General features: G+C 37.4%; 4 protein-coding genes across 6 annotated transcripts; 2 read left to right on the top strand and 2 right to left on the bottom strand.

Annotated features, from left to right (window-relative positions):
- Window positions 1–91: 91 nt before the first annotated feature.
- Window positions 92–942, top strand: LOC114924345 (uncharacterized). The gene is made up of 2 exons (XM_029288712.2): window positions 92–410; window positions 536–942. The coding sequence occupies exons 1-2, from the start codon at window positions 345–347 to the stop codon at window positions 887–889; spliced, it is 420 nt and encodes a 139-aa protein (XP_029144545.1). The 5' UTR covers window positions 92–344; the 3' UTR covers window positions 890–942.
- A 64-nt stretch (window positions 943–1,006) lies between these two features.
- On the bottom strand, window positions 1,007–3,988 carry LOC112706450 (uncharacterized). 3 transcript variants are annotated; one of them, XR_003155743.3, is made up of 5 exons: window positions 3,501–3,988; window positions 3,230–3,344; window positions 2,565–3,140; window positions 2,279–2,481; window positions 1,007–1,731 (listed from the first exon to the last, which is right to left on the bottom strand). XR_003155743.3 is itself a non-coding variant. In XM_025757758.3 (5 exons), exons 1-5 carry the CDS (start codon window positions 3,575–3,577, stop codon window positions 1,706–1,708), a joined length of 978 nt encoding a protein of 325 aa, XP_025613543.1. In that variant the 5' UTR covers window positions 3,578–3,988; the 3' UTR covers window positions 1,007–1,705. The 3 variants fall into 3 exon arrangements, 2 of the variants coding, with proteins under 2 accessions (XP_025613543.1, XP_072056930.1); XM_025757758.3 differs by having other exon boundaries at window positions 2,279–2,451; window positions 2,554–3,140; XM_072200829.1 differs by lacking the exon at window positions 1,007–1,731 and having other exon boundaries at window positions 1,800–2,481.
- Window positions 3,989–8,967: 4,979 nt separating this feature from the next.
- Window positions 8,968–11,016, top strand: LOC112706449 (protein arginine N-methyltransferase 2). Its single transcript, XM_025757756.2, has 3 exons — window positions 8,968–9,461; window positions 9,710–10,105; window positions 10,551–11,016. Exons 1-3 carry the CDS (start codon window positions 9,188–9,190, stop codon window positions 10,862–10,864), a joined length of 984 nt encoding a protein of 327 aa, XP_025613541.1. The 5' UTR covers window positions 8,968–9,187; the 3' UTR covers window positions 10,865–11,016.
- A 728-nt stretch (window positions 11,017–11,744) lies between these two features.
- On the bottom strand, window positions 11,745–14,648 carry LOC112706448 (subtilisin-like protease SBT1.7). Its single transcript, XM_025757754.3, has one exon. The coding sequence runs from the start codon at window positions 14,369–14,371 to the stop codon at window positions 12,062–12,064; it is 2,310 nt and encodes a 769-aa protein (XP_025613539.1). The 5' UTR covers window positions 14,372–14,648; the 3' UTR covers window positions 11,745–12,061.
- Window positions 14,649–16,072: the final 1,424 nt, after the last annotated feature.

Here is a 16,072-nt window from a genome sequence, read left to right as displayed (position 1 = left end):
TTTTTTATATGGAAAACATATAAAGTTTAAGTTTCCATATATCTTGTATGCATTTATTAAAATTGAAAATAAAAATAAAAAACTTTTATTAATAATGAGCCTAACATATATCCCATGTCAGCTGAATCGTTTATTTAATATCCATGAAATTATTGACAAGCTACTTTCCTCTCCACGTGCTGTTGCACCACTAGTCCAACCCACGGATGAAGTGAAAAATGTGGTTGTAACTTGGAAGTAGCATCGGTGAGTGAAGCAATCAAATTAACACTCACTATGCTAAAAAGTTGGGAGTCTTGGAAAGTGTTTCAAACTACAGGAACTAGCCTCAAAACTCTTGAATCATGGCGAATCAGAGGGTTTTCCAACACAAATCCAAGAAAGCTTGTTGGCTTGTGATCAATGGCAGGGTATATATTTCTATCCATGCCTCATTGCCTCTCTAATTTGACACTTCCAAAATTAAATTATTGTTGGTGCGAACAAAACTCTAACTTTAAACTGATTATATATATAACTTCATTTTCTTTTAAAGGTATTGGGTGTCATGAAGTTCTTGGAGGAACGCCCTGGCGGCAAAGAGGTGTTGATGGAGTTAGCAGGCAAGGATGCAACGAAGGAGTTCGATGCAATTGGACACAGCAAAGGAGCACAGAACTTGGTCCTTAAGCACCAGGTGGGTGTCCTGCAAGGTGCCACCATAGAAGAGGTAGAAGCCAAGGACCATGTTGCGGATACGGAGTCCAAGAACAAAGAGATGAGTGCGTTCGTTATAAAAGAGGATCCCAAGTCCATGTCTGAGACACTTTACGAGTTCTTTGTTCCAGTTCTTGTTGGCACATTCTATTTTGGCTACCGATTACTTACCAGAGCAAACCCACACATTTAGTTATTCACTGGCTCGTTTAATCCAAACACCACTCTCATTTTTCTAATTAAAAAGTTGGTCATGCATCGTATATTTTAATATTTTCCATAAGGAAATAAATATAAAGCTTGCTTAACAGGACGACAAGATAATATACATTGATCAAATAAAATGGCAATAGTAAAGTAGACTCAATTTTGTTCTACAAACATCTTTCTGTCTTTCCCTTTCCATCCAAAATGAAAAAGCAATACACCCTGACAGTATCAATTATCACTTTTTCTCTCCTAGATTGTAGACTTGACAGTTAGTTAATCAACTGCCTTGTATGATTGTATCCTCAAAAACGGGAGCATCACATAAGCTGAAAGAAATATAGATAAGTCTACCCAGTTTTACTTCCATGGTTCCTTGTTAATTTCCAGCAATTTGATACTATATGATCCTGAATTTTTACATGCAGGGCTAAAGCCTAAAAGCTTTGGTACACAATACAGTTCTCAATTCACTAGACAGACAAACATGAAACGACATTTAGTAGGTTATTCCCCCTTTGTCTCGAACACACTTTAGTGAGACAAAATTGAAATGGAGGGGCTAGATCAAGTAGTACAAAACGGTCAGGATGTGCTACTGCTGCCTAGGATTAAGGACCACTCTAAATACTACCTAGTGATATCAAACCACCTTGTACATCGACACGGGGTATGTTAGTGAACCAGAAAAAAACTCTCACCTGCTTAAGCAACAACATATATGAGCTTGTACTGAAAGAATGTTTCTATTCCCCTTGGCGCCAACCACAAATTGATAGATAATGTATCTAAATCTTCCTTACTACATTGTGCAGAAAGCAATTAAAACTGCAGAGAAATCAGCATTGTAAGCAAACATGTAGGTGTATTCACATTATAAAATGGAGGAGAAATAAAATGATAATTGAACAATAACATTGGTATAAGCAACAATTGACACAATTACATCATCCTTTAGTCTATAAGGCGCGAGCACAACACAAAACTATATACACCAAGATATATGGTTGGATGCTCACAGAAACCCCATGATAAAAACAGCCAACTATAGAAGTTTCCTACTGAAACTTAAAAACTGGAAACATTACAAAACCTCTCCACCTCAAATATGATTCTAGCACGATATTTGAGGTTCATCTTAAAAAAATGCATCTTATATAAAAAAGTTCTATAAATTCGAAATAGCTTTGTGTCTATGTGTCAAATATACACAGCAACAAAATCACAAACAGGGAAAGCATGAAAAACTCAACAGAATCAGGTACAGTTGTACAAAGCAGTGCATAAGGCTCAGAAATTGCAGAACATGCAAATGCACACTTTTTTGTAGGAATAAAGTTTCATACATGAAAACAAAGAAAGATCCAGAGCTTACCTATCATGCAAAGGAGAATAGATATCCACACAGTTAACTGAACAGGCCTACTGTACTGCATTTGGTATTGAGATCTTTGAAGCTGTCTTTGAATAGCCCCATACCATCCATATAGTTGCTTATCATAACATTCATCACAGCTATCAAGGTAACTCTTACTTCTTTCATAAACTCTTACTTCTTTCATAGCATGAATTCAAGCCCTTTTTTCATCAACACAAAAGGTAGTATTAATGATTTGGTTAATGAATCGAAATACTCGTACTAAATCAGACTCAAAACATACCCCATTCAATTGCACTGATGGTAGCAGTGCATTATCACTTTCTTGATGATGATTTCCTGCTTTGAGCTTTTTATAACCATTCTTGGCCCACTTCAACTTAGAGACTGATTCCATGGAGCTAACAAACACAGAGAGACTGGCTACCTTATGCATAGCACCAGAAGAACCATCGGGGGTATTGCGTTGTTGAAGCTCATCAGAAACAGCAATTTTCCAAGAACTAACATGGGCATCAGCACTAGCCGCCCTGCGATGCCCAGGTGATTTGTCCTCCACTTCTAGTGTGGAGCCCCAGCCAGATGTTGACTGTGAATCCTCATGGTCTCTACCAACAGATTTTCCTTCAGCCTCTGGCACACCGGAAAGGAACAATGCGAGCTCATCTCTTTCTCCTTCATCTAGACGCACCCAAGGCAGAGGCGCCTTGTTACCTGGATGAAGGGACTCATTTAAGGAATGTTCAACTTTTGTAATCTTGTCAACAATGGCAGAAATGAAATCTTGGTGCCTATTTCTTGCATCCTTAGTTGAGCTATTGTTATAACTCGATGTAACCGCTTTTTCAAATTCATCTAACTGCATTGGCCCCCCAAAATGCAACCAAATGCTCAGCATCATGATCCAACAATCCAAATCACAATTACAACAAGAAGCTAAGCAATTACCTGCCATTTAGCAGTGCCAAGAGCAGTATGCACATCCCGGCATATTTCATCAGAGTTCCAAGGGCTGCACGCATCTTTCTTTGCATGAATCCATGCCCTATACGCAGATTCCATCCTTCAAAACACCATCACAGCAAATCAATTACCCAAAAAAAAATGGCAGATTCATGTGTAAACATATTAATTCATTACAAGGATTTTAATTTCCTATTTCCCCCGCGAGACAAGCTATGAATTCTTAAAGGGAAAAGAAAAAGGAATAGGGAAGTACCTGTCTGCGGACTCCTGAACTTGTTCGGCGGCGGTAAAGAAAGGATCTTTCTCCCATCGATTAAAAGTGGATGCCATGATATTGAATAATAAAATCGATAATGGAGAAGAATGATGAATCCGAGATATGGAATCTGTGTTGCAAGCTTGCAGCGATGGAAGTTGGCACACAGGAAGCTCGTTTGGTGGATCCGGTTACTTTACACCATACACGTGATCACATTCACGAAACTAATTAATTTTCTCTTCTTTTGTTTCGCTAAATGTATTATTGGCGATTGGTAAAGCGAATTTATGGATTGGATATAGAACACGTGTCATAGCCATCATGCTTGTCGGGTGGTACGCCGTCGTTTTCCAGAAAGCTGCAACATGAAGCTACAACATGGCTTTTCCCTCAAAGTTGAAAGTAGAAGCTTCTGTGTTTTGACCTGGTCGAGATAATAAGATAGGCAGCGTAGTTGTCAGAAGGAACCAGTAATTGAACCCATCGGATTATTGGCTGATTGATTTACTGGTTTAAGGAGTAAATTATTGATTAAATTAAGGAAAAGTATATAAAACCAAAAGATTATATTAAAATTTATAAAAGTTTTTTTTTTTCTCACATTAATTTATCCACCTCCAATAATCACACACAGATCTCTCTCTCACCAATGCGCTGTGCTTTGTGGTGATGGGTGGGTTTAATTCTTATACTTCTGTTAACAATGCCATGCTCACGAGTTATAGCAAGGAGGAATTCTTGTGTGAGGCGAAAAGCTGTTTCATGAGATGGGGCTTGGTGGGAGGGATGAGGTTTCTTGAAACTCGATGATTGTGGTGTGCGGACAACACCGGCGACGGATCGGAGGCGCCGGCACTGTTTTGTGAGATGGTTAGAATGGGATTGGAGGTTGACATGTTCACTATGGCTAGTGTTTTGACTGCATTTACTTCCCTCAAAGATTTGGCAGGGGGATGCAGTTTCATGCTAAGATGATTAAGAGTGAGTTCCATAGGAATTCTCATGTAGGAAGTGGTTTGATTGACTTGTACTCGAAGTGTGCAGGGAGCATGTTAGAGTGCAGAATGGTGGATGATGGAGTTCCTATTTTATATTCAACACACATGTTTGTAATTAGGGGTTTGTTGCCGATGTTGTTCTCTGCGTTTTGTAATATTAGGTACCGTTTTGATTATTAAAGAGACTGCAAACTACACAATTATAGAATTATGAAAAAAATATTCATTTAATATGAAAAAATATCATAATACTTAACAAAAGAAACATCTAATAATATCATAATACTTAACAAAAGAAACATCCAATTATATTTTAGCAAAAATAATTAAATATCTATAAAATTTAAAAAAATATGAAATTCTTAAAGAAATAGAGACATTCATATTTGCAATAGAAAAAAATTCGAAAAATATATAAAAGAACATCCATTTAGTATGAAAAAGAAACATTCTAATACTTAGCAGACGAAACATCCATATATATTAACTCGTAGAGATTTTGGATTCATCCAAAGATATTTGGCTAATACCCTTTTGATTCCCTAACATTGCGCTTAAATTAATTAACTCAACCCTATCTAAATAAAAAATATAAAATAGTTAAAATTTAAAATAATTTAATTTTTTTTAACCGCAGTGATTATTGTTTATTTTATGAACATTTTTGAGTAATAACAATTAATTATCCAAAACCTAAATTCATATTTTACTTTTTTTAAAAAAATGCAAAACTTAACACAATAAAATGGAGCAAACAGAATCAGTAAAACACTATAACTTCATATTTTACTTATATAAATTTCAATCAAATATAATAACCATAATATTTCATTACATACCATTGAACTATTCTAACTAAACTTACCAATAATTAATCCAATCACGGTCTCCGACTCAAAACATAATCAACCATAGCCTCCAGCCTAAAACATAAATCAACTATGGCCTCCCAAAAATCTTTACCGTTGTTATTCTATCATAAGTTACTGAGGTTTTCGCGATATTAATGTCTTAGGGTTAAGTTACGGTTCTTGCATATTGTATTTAATGGCGTTTGCGGTTGCGGGGATGGTCGGATTTCGACGCCGCTGCTGCAAAATAAGAATAAAGGGAAATTTGTCGTGTAGTTAAGTCACGTTTGAGGTAGGGACTTTTTCTTAAACCCATTTTATTTCCAAAAATTGTTATAAATCGATATTGATACGAAAAATATATATTTTGTGATTATGTAAGTTTTATAGATTGAACTAAACTATTTTAAATGGATGTGATTGTTTACCCGATTGATTGAGAAGGCTGAGAATCTTGATTTTAATTGATTATGTTTAGTTGGATTTTGTTAAAACGGTTGCTTGATAACATTGCATGAACAGAAATATGATGAGTAATTAGTGAATGGAGTTGGCTTTTGTACTTGGTTTGGGAGTTATTATGATGATGAGTGGATTGCGACTGTTTTCTGATTATTGAGACTGAGTGCTTGCTGTAAATTTTGGTTATATTGATAATATTAGGGTTAAGTACGGTTTTGGTCCTTAAGGTATAGGTCGAAAATTTTTTTCGTCCCTAACCTTTTTTACATACAAAAAACAAAATTGTCCCTAAAATTTAACTTAATTTTAAAATCATATTTTTTTACCAAAATTTTAATTTTTATTACTAAATTACTCCTAACTAAAAAAAATTATAAAATAAAATAAAAAAATAATTTAAATGGGGAAGGGATCACTTAGCGGGGAGGAGGGAAAGAAGAAAGGGGAAGGGAAGGTGGGTTTAAGGTTTCATGTGAGGGGGGGGGGAGCCACCGCCGTCATCGTACTGGGATCGTCGCCGCCGCTAAGCCGCGTCGTTGTCGCCATTCTGACATGTTTCGTCATCGCTAGATCCGCCACCGCCGCTGATTACACACACAGAGAGAGAGAGAGAGAGAGAGAGAGAGAGAGAGAGAGAGAGAGAGAGAGAGAGAGAGAGAGAGAGAGAGAGAGAGAGAGAGAGAGAGAGAGAGAGAGAGAGAGAGAGAGAGAGAGAGAGAGGGATGCGCAGCTGAAGGTAGAGGAGGAGTGTCGCCACCGCTGCCGTCTGTTGAACCCACTGTCGTCGCCGAAGCTCCTCCGCTGTTTCGCATCCCCTACTACCGTCACTGCCGCCGGTGCTTCTGGTCCTTGTCGCTGGTCCTCTGCAGGGTTCTACTTCTGATTTGATCTTCTAATTTTTGATTATTATTCTTGTACTTCTGATTTTATTGTTCTTGTGCTTCTGATTTGGATTCTGTTTATTTGATCTTATTGCACATCCATGAGCGGCTATTTCTGCATTTTTTCTGCTTCTGTTTCTGTATTTGTTTCTACGAGGATAGCTCCTTTGAGGGGATAGAGAAAGAGGAGGAGGAACGACGTTTGTTTTTGTTTTTGTTTATGTTTCTGTGTTTATTTCTGCTTTTGTTTTCTAGAATAGAAAGAGGTATCCTTGGCTTTCTGCTTCTGTTTCTGCGTTTGTTTCTGCTTCTGTTTTTACTTTCGATAAAGAAGAAGAGATGTTGTGAAGAAGAAGAGGAGAAAGAAGAAGAGAAGGGTTTTTTGGTCCGACGGATGATTTTAAAATTATGTTGAACCTTAGGGAACGATTTTGTATGCAAAAAAAGTTGGGGACGAAAAAATTTTCAGCCTATACCTTAGGGACCAAAATCGTACTTAACCCATAATATTACTTTGGTTAAATTGAATGGATTGAGAACCTTGTTGTTTTGATCGTTATTGGGAAAAAAGATCAGTTAATTGTTGTGATTGATGGAACCCTTGAAGGGTGGTAAAGTCCGAGTTTTAGGAGAGGTGTTGCTGAAATTTTTATAAGTTTGGATTAAATTGAATAATAAGAAAAATAAGATTGGTTGTTGCCCCCTTAAAGTCTAGAGACTTTGTCGTGTGGTCTAATTTAATAAATCCTTATTTAAGGTAATTTAAGTGATTAATTTAAGAATAAATGATTATGATATTTTATTAAGCTTGTAATTTGTGAACAATATGATTTTTTAGTCTTTTAAAAGAGGTTTAAACTTAAAATGGTTTTGAAGTTAGTTTGGGGATTTTGGTTAAGTGAAAAATGAGTTCTATGAAAATAACTAGTTTTAAATAAAGTTGCTTTGGAGGATTCCAGAAAATGTTACAATTTCGAAGATTTTGGTTAAATTTGGCGGGCTATAACTTGGCCATCGGATCTCGAAAATTTGTAAAACTTGATTTGAATGAAAACTAAGTTTGTCTAGTTTATGACGTTCAAAAAATGAACGAAAAATGATTTTTATAGGAAAAATTATGAAGATTTGAAAATTGGGCTTTAAAATTGAAATTTCAGAATTTTGCATCACACTAGAGTTTTGTTGGTGCATACGCACAGAGGCGTGAGTGCGCACTAGACAGGGTGTGTTGGAGGCTATACATACACACAAGGAGGTGTGCACGCACGCCAAAAAAAGTTGCAAGTTGTGCATACGCACAAGGTGGTGCGTACACACCCGTCGAAAAATTGGCTCTGATATGTGCATGCGTATAGAATTGTGCGTGCGCACACATTCTGTTTTCTTGAAAGAACTCTATTTTTGACTATTTAACCTTTTCAATAAGCTTGTAACCCCCTGTAAACCCCATATGATTCCTGATAACTAATTCATAAGCTTTGAAATGAGTGTGAAAAATCTAATGAATTGAGTTTTTAAATGGTATGAAAATCAGACTGTAAATTTTAGATTAAATGAGAAATGAAGGTGATTCTTGACATAATGTGAACTAAATATATATTGTTATTAAAGTAAATGGGTCAAATATGATTCTTAAAAAAGAAAGGTCTTAATGTGTGATTTTGAATTGTAATATTTATTAGTTGCCTGACAAGGATGGTGGCACGGTTCCACTTGCTCATTGCATTGTAGATTCGTGGATATGGTAGTTTTGTCCCACCCATGATGAGAACAGTGGTGTATCTATCTCACGATTTGAGGACGATTATCCTCGTGATAAATATGAATATAAAGGCTTATGATCTCGATATTGATTTTGATTATGAATAAGATTGACCATGCTTATGATTATGATTGAAAAATGTGGCAGACACTATGACTTAAGAGTGTGTATAGACATTATATCCCATATAGATTGTGATTATGATAGAAAAGTGTGCATAGGCACTATGTCCTAGAATATGATCATTCTCTCAGATGAAAGGTGAGACGACACTCTTCGTTGATGTTATATAGCACTCTCTGTTGTTTGGCACGATTTATACTTCTATGAAAAAAGTGAGACGGCACTCTTTGTTGAGATAATAGTACTATAACTTGTATAATTCCTCCTGGAGATATGTACCGAAAGGCCGATATAAGAAGTCAATCGAGTTTTGTGTCGGGTTTGGTAGATAACCGGCACATGAGAAAAAAACATTTAATGGTAAGAGATTTCGCTTTATCTTCTAAAGTAAAAAATCTAAAATTTAGAACAACCAAATTCTTTATTCTTAGATGCAGCCGTGTTCTATTTTTATTTAGAATTACATCAATCTTTATTTATAGAAGTTTTAAAATTAGTGGTTCATTAACTGTAACTTCAATTTAAATAAAGAAAAGGAAAATAAAGAAGGAAATGATAGATTTTGGAGGCCAAGTAGAGAGTAGGGTTTAAGCAGAGAGCAACCATGAACGAAGGGGAGCAACTATGCGACGCCGCCAGGAACGGCGACGCCGAAAAGCTGAAGTCCCTGATAGATTCCGGCGCCGACGTTAGCCACTTCGACGCGGAGGGCCTCACTCCTCTTATGCACGCTGCAAAGCAAGGGCACGCAAACATCCTCTCCATCCTTCTCTCTGCTGGCGCCCCATGGAACGCCCTCTCTCCTTCCAACCTCTCCGCCGGTGACTTCGCCATGGAAGCAGGCCATCAAGAGGCCTACGAGCTCCTCCTCAATGCCGGTGCGCACCCTCCTTTCTTTCTGTTATGACTTTACAGAATTTATAATTTATTAGTTAGTCTGTTATTCGAGTTAGTTAGTAGTTTACCTTAGCCGGCAAGTTAGTTACAAGTTAGTTCTTCATGTATATAAATACAATGGATACTGTAATACACAGAGTAATTTGATTCCATCGTTTTGCTTGAATTTGAGTCTGAATCCAAAATTTAATACCATTGGGATCTGATTTCTATATATTCACTTTTCTAGGGATTCAGGCTGAACTGGTCCTGGGTACAATTGCAAGAAAAGAAAATAAAAATGCCGATTCCGGTCATGATTACTTGGAAGATAGGGTCAGTTTCAGCGAAGACAAACTTATGGACACTGATAGCAAGGCTGTGATGATGGCATGGGAGAAGCCTTTGATGGAGGCTCATGCTAAAGCTGTTTGTTCGGGTGGTGGTCACATACTCAATATTGGATTCGGAATGGGTCTTGTCGATACGGCCATTCAGCAGTATGCACCTGCCACTCACACCATTGTTGAGGCTCATCCGGAGGTTTATGAACGCATGCTTGGTACAGGATGGGGGAAGAAGGAAAATGTGAAGATTGTTTTTGGTCGCTGGCAAGATGCTCTGTCTCAGCTTGAAACATATGATGGTAATTGCTAATTCTCAATCAGTCAATCCCAATCTCAATCTCAATCTCATGAGCTTAAGCATCAGTACTCACTACTCAGAAGGATTGTCTTTCAATTTGATGTCTAAAAGTAAAATACTGATAAGTGATAACTCCTAACTCTTTACTCATTTGCTTATTGTTGCTACTACTTTATGATAAATAATGATGTTTGGAATTCTGTGAAAACTAATTGGTCTCCGATATATTCTAAGGCTGTATTGAAGTAAGTATTGATGATCAAGCCTTCCAAATTAGAGTAAATTATATAGTGAACCTGGCCATTTCCCACCTTTTTAACTGCTGATTCTGTTAAAAATATAGGAAACGTGTTTTGTTTTATCTATTTATTCATTCTTTTCTGATTCCTAGTGAATTGAGCTTTCTTAAATATTACTTATGGTTCATTTGCCGCTTCGTGGTGTAGGAATTTTCTTCGATACCTATGGGGAGTACTATGAAGACCTGAGAGAGTTCCACCAACATCTTCCTGCACTGTTGAAGCCAGGTGGGATCTATTCATTCTTCAATGGCCTTTGTGGTGGTAATGCATTTTTTCATGTTGTGTATTGCCATTTGGTTTCCCTTGAGCTCGAGAATTTGGGTTATTCCACGCAATTGATTCCTTTGCCCGTTAAGGATTGTTTGGGAGAAGAAGTTTGGGAAGGTGTAAAACACAGATATTGGCAGCTTGATACATACTACCTCCCTGTCTGTCAGTCTTTAGAGGATCCTGAGTGATGTTCATGCTAGGAGTGAGCCTTTATTTTAGTTACATATTCAAAATTATTCCAACACATCATAATTCATATGCTGTTGCTTGTGTAATTTACCAAACAGTTTTGTAATGTTACCATTAGTTTCATAATGAAATCTTGAGCTTTATTTGGAAATTTCATTACAATTCCTTTTGTTAAGATTTTGCGTATGAAGTTGCAGTTCAATTGAGCCATTGATTTTCTTAGTTTCAACTTATTTAGATCTTAGCTCCCAAGTCCTATATAGCCATTTTTGTTTTTTACAACTCTAGTCCTCTAGGAATTAAAACCGTAAATATTGATTATTCACTCAAAAAAGGTAAAGAATTAAGGGTAGTACTGTTATAGGTAAAATTGTTAAGGATTAAAACACAAATAGATGGGGATAAATGTGAGAACTGAAATCATAATGATAGTAAAATACACAAGCTTGAGAAGAAATGAAAAAGTATGAAGAGTTATCGTCCTCTCAAATGTTACTGGACATGTTCCCAATCAACAATGGATGCATAAGAGAAAAGAAGTCAAATATAATCAATGACGTGTGACTGAGGTTTCACACTTGGGATTCTGATCAAAAGACGGGCCCCTATTTTCTGATTAAGATAGGTGATTTTGATTCTTGGAATGGCTGTAATTTCTTTCAAACGTAGTAGTTATTAGTCCCATCATCATTATGCTCTCGTTTGAAGTGATTATTTTTTTGACTTTAGTGTTGATCATATGATACCGAAATAGACTATTTTTGCATGGCCTTGATTCTGTCAATGTCTAAACTAGAATTTGTTTCGTAGTGTTTTTGAGGAGTGGACGTATGATCCAAGGAATGTGCATAAGACTATAGTATCTTGGCGCTTGTATAGTTTCTGCTCAGTGATTGATTCGTATTCTTTTTTCTTTTTACCGAGCCAAGGAAAAATCCAAATAAGTTCAGAAGTACAATTATATAAGCTACATTATAAAAGTGCCATTGCACAGTTATTTCTGTACAATTATTGTTTGACTAGCTTCAAATAGGAACAACATAAGAGATACATTACATCATCATGAGTCATGAGCTGTTCTGTTAGGCCTACTTTGCTGGACCAAATACACAGCATCACATGAACCCTTGTACTCAACCATGTATGTATTGCTGCATATGTAATTCAGAGTTAGGGCCTTCAAATCTCACTCACTGTCAGGTCCAGCTGAAAGCAATGGGACTGGTAACATTATGTTTCCCATCAGACCATTGCAGAAAAGCGAAGCTGTTGGTGCCGGACGGCATTGAAGATGCTGTGAATGTGACAGTGTAGCCCTTCTTCTCGTTCACTTCCTTGAAACTAAGTATTTCTGGTTCAACCACAATCTTCACGGATGGAGACTTTGATGACACCGAAACCTTATATATTGCTGGGGGGGTGCCCATGTTGGTTAAGGTCCTCTTGTATTGGACAGTGGTTGGTGCGTTAGAACCACCACCTATGCCTGAACTTGTGTCAAAAGGAACAGCAAAAGATGGGTAATTGAGATCTTCAACTCTATAGGTCTTTCTTTTGCTGCAGGTATATACTCTTCTTGTGGCAAGCTTTATTTGAGATGAAGTGTAGTTCAAGGCACAGAAGAAGCTCAGGTAATCATCCACGGTAGCATCATAGACAACACCAGGATCAAGAGCAGCCACTGGATCCACATGCCCGGCACCGTAATCGAACGGCGTAGCCGGCAGTCCGGTTGCAACATCTTTTATGGATTGTCCATTTTTGTAGGATGTGTAGGATGTGGTCATAAGGGCAGACCTTATGGCTGCAGGGCTCCATTCAGGGTGAGCTCCCTTAAGAAGGGCAGCTAGGCCACTAACATGGGGGCAGGACATGGAAGTGCCAGAGACGATGTTGAAGCTCACATGCCTTTTGTCAACAGACAAACCGGTTGGTCCAACTGCTCCGGTCCACCCAGCTAGGATGTTCACTCCAGGCGCTATCAAATCTGGTTTAAGTATTTTTGGAGTGAGCAAATTTGGTCCTCTGGAGCTGAATGCTGCCACCACTGGGGATGGCTGAACCCCTAAATGCGTGCCTCCGAATTCGATTTTGACAGTTGGATTTGGAGTTGAGGCTGCATACTTCTTGACTTCATTGCTCTCTTTCTGGCCTAATGCTGCTGCAGGGATGAGGAAAGAATCTGCAACTAGCTCTTCCCCATATTCTGCAGTGTTTGCTAGAATCATCCCAATTCCTCCAGCCTTCTTCACAACCAAACTCTTTTCCACTCTTGGATTTCCTCCGCGCTCGCACACCACGATTTTGCCCGAAACTTTACTGCTAATCAAACTATCCTTGGTGCATAGACGTCCACTGGATAAACTACTTACATTGCCGGCATAGACAAGTGGCACTGCAGAATTAGATGGTAGTTTTCCGTTGTAGAGAGACACCCCCGCATATTTCTTTCCATTTCCAAGCGTGATATAAGCAGGGAAATCACGGTCTATAGTTCCAGCACCAACGGTGGTTATCCATGGAGCCACGTTAGACACGGATGCTTCACTAGGCCCACTGTTTCCTGCAGAATTGGATACTAGAATTCCATGTGCTGTGGCTGCAAATGTTCCAATTGCAATAATGTCCCTGGAGTAATCAGTTACAGACCCCCCAATAGACATGGAAAGCACATTCACACCATCTTCAATGGCCCTGTCGATTGCAGCAGCGATATCTGAAGTGAAGCACCCTCCAATCCAGCACACTTTGTAAACGGCCACACGTGCTTGTGGGGCCATTCCTCTTGCTGTCCCTGAAGCATAACCAAAGAGGCTAGCTCCTGAAACAACAGATCCTGCTGCTGTAGTTGAAGTGTGACTTCCATGGCCATCATCATCCCTAGGCGATTTTGATTCTGTCTTCAAATCGATGGGTCCAAAGGCTGCTTCATATCCTTTGGCAAAGAATCTTGCACCAACGAGTTTCTTGTTACAATTTGACGAGTTGAAGTTGTTACCTGTCTCACAAGTGCCTTTCCAACTGCTTGGTACCGGTCCAAGCCCCGTGTCGTCGAAGCTTTTAAGTTCAGGCCATACTCCGGTGTCAAGCACTCCAACAATCACTTCGCTTTGTTTGTCAGAGGAAATTGCATGAGTTGATGTTTTTTCTGCCAACCCCAAGAACTCTGGTGTTCGAGTTGTGTGAAGCTCGTATCGAACTTCAGGGATAACAGAGAGGATTCCCGGTTGGTTGGCGAGTAATTCTGCTTCTTGAGCAGTTAGCTTTGTGGAGAATCCGTGAGCTACATGTTTGTAGGTGTAGAGCATCTCTGCAGATTCCGAAACTGCTTTGAGAGATGAATCATACCACTGAAGATGGTCATTGAAACTTGATGGCATGTTGAACTTGTCCATGTGAATTATATATGTGTTCTTTTTGGGGTACTCTGTTTTGGTTTCTGCTATGGTGTATCTGCAGGACAGAACCATAAGCAGAACACACTTGAAAATCATTGAATTCATCATGTCACAGAACTCTCTCACTCTAACTCTCTGTGTCTAAGCCAATTTAGTCTATGGCTTCTTAGATGCAGGGATAGTAATAGTATGTAGCTGCTATTTATAATTAGATTTGAATTATTGAGTGCGCATAGTCAGCATAGATAAAGAAGATTCTTTTACTGCAAACACACATTCCAATTATTACTTATTTTTTTATTCTTTTGGGTCCTATTCCAATAATTACTTCAGTTTTCCCTTCTATAACTTTATAAAAGGAGGAGTTGGCCTAGGCCCTAGTGGTAATGGCAAATGGGATACTACTGTATGTCTGAGTAGATATGGTTTATTTTGCTGATATACCACTTTAATACATATGTATGTATGGGAGAATTAAAATACTCTTTCTCATGTGTTATATCATGCTTCAAGTTGCTTGAAAATGTTTCTTGTGCATTTGTATACAATAAAGTGGGAAACACTAAACTCGTGTACCACTATAACAAATTTTATATCTCTTCCGTAAAAGGTGTAGATATCACTTTCACTTTGATTTTAAAAATTATGAGAAGGAAAGTATGTGAAGGATCACATAAAATAGATAGCTTTTTTGGAATGACCGAATCACAATTATTCAGGTTTAAGGTAGAGAAAATCGAGATTTTACTTGAAATCGAAAAAGTAAATTAAGAACATAAAACGTAAAATCTTAACAAAATTTAAATTTTAAAATCGCCAGACTTAATACAAATTTTGTAAAATCAATAGACTCATTTAAAATCGTAATATCGAAAGATTTTAAGAGTTAAATCAAAATTCTAGCTACTATGATTAACATCATCTTAGTGGGTTAGTGACATGAAATAATTATGTCGATACAAATATCTTATATTACCAGATTCTATGTGATTAGCAAACCCCAACAAAGTTATTTAATTGGTATTATCCAATCAAAGAGAAATTAAATAGTAGCTATTCGCTGGGGCTGGCTATATATTTTGTTTTATAAACAAAGTCATCAGAATCACTTGTTATTTACAAATTCTTCCTAAAAAGAGTTGCTAACAAATACTTCAAGTTATTTATTAAGCAATAAAAAATATTCTTATGTGTACATTTATTGAATATAAATATATAACAAGTATTTTAAAGTGCAAACACTTGTTAAGAATAAATTATTCTAGATAGCCAAATTATATTGTAAAGAGTAGAGACAATGAAATAAGAGCAATCGTGAGATTAAGATAATGCTAATTAAGTATGAATTCGACAAATAAGGCCACTGAGATATTGCTACTTATCTTATGGTCCACAAAATTCTAGTGTTACAGCCACTACCGAGGTCTGAACAAAAGATGTATTAGGTTATTACGATCGTGCTTAACTCAAGAAAATGACAAATTCAGGGACCAAAACAACAAAAATTGAAGAATTACGACATGTTGAATTTGCTGTATTCAATTTGTTGTAGGTAAGGAAGAAGCACCATGACAAAAGACAATCAGTGAGTGATGAAAATGCAACATAATGTGAACTTTCGACCTTCCTTACCTATTGAAATCCAAATCTTAGCTAATTGCTGCGTTCACAGTGGCCAATAGTTAATAGGTTTATCAGGTCAGATTCACTCGTGACCAAGTGGATGTTCCATGCCACCCAAAATCAAATTACAACAAGAATGACCCACCAATCACCTTTTTTTCCTTTTAGGCAACAAGTGATACAATT

This window comes from Arachis hypogaea, chromosome 8 (genome assembly GCF_003086295.3).
Source record: "Arachis hypogaea cultivar Tifrunner chromosome 8, arahy.Tifrunner.gnm2.J5K5, whole genome shotgun sequence".
NCBI lineage: Eukaryota > Viridiplantae > Streptophyta > Magnoliopsida > Fabales > Fabaceae > Arachis > Arachis hypogaea.
This window is presented reverse-complemented; position numbering and strand designations above follow the sequence as displayed.